Genomic DNA, 5,888 nt, shown 5'->3' with positions numbered 1-5,888 from the left:
GCGTAAACTTTCGCCAGCCAAGTGTTGGTGACGAAGTTGTCGAAGTGTCGAAACGTGCAAGAGTTATAGAATGTTGGCATGCCAAATAAACACTACAATGAAGCCAATGAGATGGGTTGAAGGGGGTTGAGGGTAGAGTGTATAAGAAAAATGGAAGAGCGGGAGAGGAGTTCGAAAGGAAAACATGCTACGATGTATTGAAATCAGTTGGGGAGTAGAGGAGGAAGTAATACGTTGCTCAAAGTCACTAGTTTCTGAAATATAACCGACCTGCAGACTTCCTTTGAGACCGATTGTTTGCCGGCGGTTCCAGCCAAGTTGTCTTGCTGTTGGAGATTTATGAGCACAAGCCTTTACTTTTCTATTTAGCCTCCTCAAGATCCGTTAAACATGTTGCTCGATCTCTTGAAAATGAAGTTAGAAGGTTTTGGCTGTTAAAACCTCCTGTTTGGAGGCCGTGGAAAGCTTGACTAGAGCACTTAGAGATATATTTTTGTACTCGGATAACCACATTCGTATTTCTCCAGATGTGGTTGCTAAGAAAGTTGATTTATAAACCCTACAGCCGCTTGAAGGCTCTGTAGAACCATCCGATGTTATAGTCGGGGGATTATCCTGGTCATACTTTGTAAACTACTTTCTTATAGTATTTCTAAAACAGAGCTTTTGAGCTATAGAAAATAATTGTAAGCTGAGCTTGGCTATCATTAGCTAGTTGTATGTTTAGATTGGTGCTAGGCAACAGCGAATCGCTGGAAAATGCAAAGCTGGCAAGCTAACTAGAACGGCCACGCCTCCGTGTTTTGCTTTCTTCGTGTATTCTACTACTGGATAGCTGGGTTTCGTGGGAGCTTGGCCAGTACTGGCCTACTCTCAGTGCTGTTGCAATATTGAAATTAAACACAACAAGGTTTCTTGAAGAACTAAATATGGTAATCCAAGTCTGATTCCATCTTAAAGAGGAGGCTACGAATCCCTCACCCAAGCCTTAGAGGTTCCATAGCCAATGTTCGTAGATCTTCTTCTTCTTCTTTACTGGCGTAGACACCGCTTACGCGATGATAGCCGAGTCAACAATAGCGCGCCAGTCGTTTCTTCTCTTCGCTACGTGGCGCCAATTGGATATTCCAAGCGAAGCCAGGTCCTTTTCCACGTGGTCCTTCCAACGGAGTGGAGGTCTTCCTCTTCCTCTGCTTCCCGCGGCGGGTACTGCGTCGAATACTTTCAGAGCCGGAGTGTTTTCATCCATCCGGACAACATGACCTAGCCAGCGTAGCCGCTGTCTCTTAATTCGCTGAACTATGTCAATGTCGTCGTATATCTCGTACAGCTCATCGTTCCATCGAATGCGATATTCGCCGTGGCCAACGCGCAAAGGACCATAAATCTTTCGCAGAACTTTTCTCTCGAAAACTCGCAACGTCGACTCATCGGTTGTTGTCATCGTCCAAGCCTCTGCACCATATAGCAGGACGGGAATTATGAGCGACTTATAGAGTTTGGTTTTTGTTCGTCGAGAGAGGACTTTACTTTTCAATTGCCTACTCAGTCCGAAGTAGCACCTGTTGGCAAGAGTAATCCTGCGTTGGATTTCCAGGCTGACACTGTTGGTGGTGTTAATACTGGTTCCTAAATAGACGAAATTATCTACAACTTCAAAGTTATGACTGTCAACAGTGACGTGAGTGCCAAGTCGCGAGTGCGACGACTGTTTGTTTGATGACAGGAGATATTTCGTCTTGCCCTCGTTCACTGCCAGACCCATTCGCGTTGCTTCCTTGTTCGTAGATACCTCTAGAATATTTTACCCATTCGCGAGCTAGAAACTTAATACCTTCATACTTTTATATACACGAGTCCATCTTCCAATTATTCCATACTCAAGTTGTAGACATTCAGTTGCGTCGCGGTTTTGCATATTCCTCCCTACACTGCTGCCAAAAATTCATTTCCTTCTAACACACATCAACCGCCGACCGCACTTTATGGCGCACACTTCATCCATTGTTACTGCCAATGGCAACGATGCATCATCGAAACTTGCGAACATGCATAAATTTAACAGACATCGAACGATATTCGCTTGACCTGTTTGCGGTCCGTCTGCCGCTGCGTAGTTGTTGGTGTAGTTTTCATGGCAAACCTTGGTGCCCACAACAGAAATGGCAAACTGCTTGCAAGGCAATAAATCAAAACGGTAGAGTAGGAGGGAAGAGAGGGAGAGAGAGAAGGTGGGGGAATATTGCTTATGTATGCCTTCGAAAGTAGGAAAGTGTGGCAACAGTGTCATTTTGTACCGTTACACTGCCAATAAAGTGTACATTCTTGAGTTTTAGAAGCTCGTTTTGTGGTAGTGATTTAAGTAGCTATTGAGAAAATAGCAAAGAGCGGACATAGATTCAAAACTCGTTCGAAGATATCAGAGTTAACAGTTAAGAGAAGGAATTTGCTAATGGTTTCTTTAATGTCCACAAGGTTGGGCTTATATATATCAAAGTTCGGGGCTCTCAAAACTCAGTACAAAAGACTTGTGTCTTCAATTAGAAGTCAGCGCGGTCCAATTCTGTGAGGGTATTACTCCGATCGTGCCTCTTTTTAGAGCTCAAGATCTAAAAGACGATGTTTATTTGTTAATTTTGAAGTCCTGAATACTTAAAGTTCCGTTTGCATTTGAAGTCTCGAAATGGGATAGTGCGTTTATTGTATTAAAGGAATCCTGACACTGATGTTTCAGTGCTGTTCTTTGGCCTTTACAGTCGGTCTCTAAAGACTGATATTCGGAAATGAATGTAATTTGACTCTAAAATTGAAATCATTACTCAAAATTATTTAAAAAGAACTCTCCTCTGCCCTATGAAAACTTGAATGTCAGAACAAATAAATTCTTAAAAATCATTTTTCAATCAGTTTGGAATTTTGAAAAAAAATTTAGCACGAAATTTTTTCATTTATGTTTTCGGTTGAACTGCTAATTCTAAGTAAAACGGAAGAGCTGCGATTTTTAATGTATTGGTAGCACTGTGGGACTCAAATATGCTTAAAGAGAAACCGCCACTTAACCGTCAGCAATGTTTGGAGCGTATCAGCATTTTGCGTAAAGGACTGACACCTGCGAAGAAGCCAGCTGAAACGCCTGTAAAAATACTAAAAGATACACGAATGACCGTGAAATGCTGCAAGTCCGTCTCGCCGGAGTTCTGCAACATATTGAAGCGCTACGAAATGCCAAGGGGGCCGCTTAAGCCGCTCAAGATCGTAAAAAAGAAGCCAAAACAAACTGAAACTGAGCCGGAGCCCTCTAAAGATTTGAGCATCGATGAAATGGATCCCGCTATGGCGCGCTACATGCGCATGGTCATGGAGGCTAACAGTATACAAAATTCACTATATGACATAAATTTCTATGGCGCCGCTGAGCGGCCGAAACAGAAAAGTGTCGGACTTTAATTTCGAAATTTTGCTTGGAAATAAAATTTATACAATAAAATTAAAGATTTTGCTCAAGTTAGTAATGTTGACATTGTTTGAGAGAGACATGTGGCCTCGGCTTTAATTCGGACTTACTGGCTGAAAGTATTTTTCACTTTACCTCGGCAAAATTGTCTATTTCATTAGGTCGTTTATTCTTGATTCGAAAATATTTGGGTCTGAACTTAATAGCTGATAGATCTCTGGTATTTTATGGGCTGTGGTGATTGCATTTTGTCAGTTCAGGCTTTCTGCGATTACGATATGAATTTATGGATGACATCTTGTGCTCCTTTTCGAGCGTCTACTTTTATGGAAGGTTAAACATTGTTTTCCTCTTATACCATCATCATTTTATCATCAAGCGCTGAGAAATGCGCCCGCAAGATGAGGAAGTCCAATTTTCCTAATATTTTAAGACCGCGCTGCACTTTGAAGAAGGAAGATAGAATGAGTAGTCTAAGAAGAAAAACATTTCGGGTGTGGAAAGGTCAAGATCAGGTTAGGGAGTGCAGATTTCAAAAACACCTACCTCAATTAGGGAGTGGATCTGAAATTTATAGTTACAGAGTCAATATCATCTTCTAATGGCGGAAACGTAGATTTACTTAGTTTACACCCCCTTGTGAACTCAAATTACTCACCACGATATTTTAGTTGGTTTCTGAATTTCTCAAAATAAGGTTGAAAGCATGGGTATATCAAAATGTGAAAAATCAGAAATTATGAAAATATGAAAAATCATAAAAATATTAATCATAATAAAAAATACTCTGAAAAATTTTAACCAAATTCGTAATATAAATGTCTATACCATTTTGTCAGTGCACGTACTCGTATAAGCTCAGGAACGAATGCGAGCACGCATACGGCTCAGCTAACAGTTACAATAGAAAGCGCCACGAAGACCCCGATTATGTGGATGAGCATGCCTTGCACTTCATACGCACATTCAGCGATGAGACGCATAAAAATTATTTGTTAGCTCGTCACTTGAAGGCCACTTCGAACGGACAGTGGAAAACGTTGCAATGGCTTATGCAAGGAGACTTGGATGCGGTCTTGGACAAGCGGATGGCTAAAAAGACATTTGGTAAAGGTGCAGAAACCGCAAGAACTGCAAAAACCACAAAGACCGAAAAGACCGCAACTACATACGCCGGCGAGGAGAAGTTCGATAAGTCCTTATATGTGCCTTTAACCAAATATTTTGATCCGGAAAGTATTGAACAATTAGTCCCCCAGAGACAAAAATCTAAACATGTTTTAGACTACACCGTGAAGAGAATCAAAGCTGATAAGCAAGATCTGGATGTTCATGCTAGTAAAATTGAAGAAAAAGAGTTTAAAATATTTCCAGACAATATGAAACGCGGTCTTGGCACTATAGGCATTCCGCGTATTGATAAGGATCTCGAGCGAACTGGGCGAAAATCATATCCAATAGCCGGTTATGTAAAAAGTTATCGGCGTAGTATAGAGAAGATTAAAATGAAGAGCTTCATACAAACAATGAACCAATTCTACGCAGATATTACCGAACCGCCACCAGTCGATACAGACAGCGTGGAAGAGTTGAGACAAACTATAGAAGAGGAATTCTATAGAGCTTTCTCATATAAGATGCCCGCTGAGATGCCAGAGGAGGAAACAAAGATGCGTCTTTCTGCGGTTATCAGAATTCTAAAGACCATGCCAGGCTATGAAGCTTTTGAGCGTGTTTTGTTTCATGAGCCTTTTGATCGCGACAAACCATGGACCTGGCTGCGTAGTTTCCCGAAACGTATTCCTAAGGAATATTTGAAAAGAATATCAGAGAATATTGTAAATGATATGAAAAAGTGGAAACGCCAGCAGAAGATTATTGCCATGACATATGCTCCACTCAGACGAACAGCTATAGGTGGTATAAAAAATCTCAGGCTTCGAAAGAAGCGTGGACGGAAGAATTTAAGAAGTCAAAACACAAAAGAGGACCAAGACGATGACGACTATTAAGTGCGTGGAATGTTGACACATAAAGCAGCAGGTTTGTGAACCGGAAAGATTAACGAAAGTTATATAATGGGTGTTACGAGGCCAGGAAAAATCCGTCATAAAAGCCGATGGAATTTATGAAATAAGAGCAGAAGCCAAGCCGCTCTAATTGTGGTTAATGTGATGGGCATTTTAAAGCCTTTGCTAGGGTATAGTGATTCAAAATTTTTCGGTACTAAAAATTCTACAACTGCGATTTTTTGGGACAACATTTTTTGGAACTTTTTCTTCCCATGAAAATCAGCAGTTGTGATTTTTTGGCACAAAATTTTTCGGTAACACCTTTTGGGTAAATATTTTTTCCAAAGAGTCCTCTTTCTCTCTCTCTCTCCCAATTTTTGGGACAAAGTACTTTTGAACACAAATTTATGAACCTATAGCAG

The 5,888-nt window shown here is 40.9% G+C and overlaps 1 protein-coding gene across 1 annotated transcript; it reads left to right on the top strand.

Moving 5' to 3' along the window:
- Window positions 1-4,146: 4,146 nt before the first annotated feature.
- LOC109579524 (uncharacterized) lies at window positions 4,147-5,498 on the top strand. The gene has a single exon (XM_019990248.3). It carries the CDS (start codon window positions 4,273-4,275, stop codon window positions 5,464-5,466), a length of 1,194 nt encoding a protein of 397 aa, XP_019845807.2. The 5' UTR covers window positions 4,147-4,272; the 3' UTR covers window positions 5,467-5,498.
- Window positions 5,499-5,888: the final 390 nt, after the last annotated feature.

Source organism: Bactrocera dorsalis, chromosome 4 (genome assembly GCF_023373825.1).
Source record: "Bactrocera dorsalis isolate Fly_Bdor chromosome 4, ASM2337382v1, whole genome shotgun sequence".
Lineage (NCBI taxonomy): Eukaryota > Metazoa > Arthropoda > Insecta > Diptera > Tephritidae > Bactrocera > Bactrocera dorsalis.
This window is presented reverse-complemented; position numbering and strand designations above follow the sequence as displayed.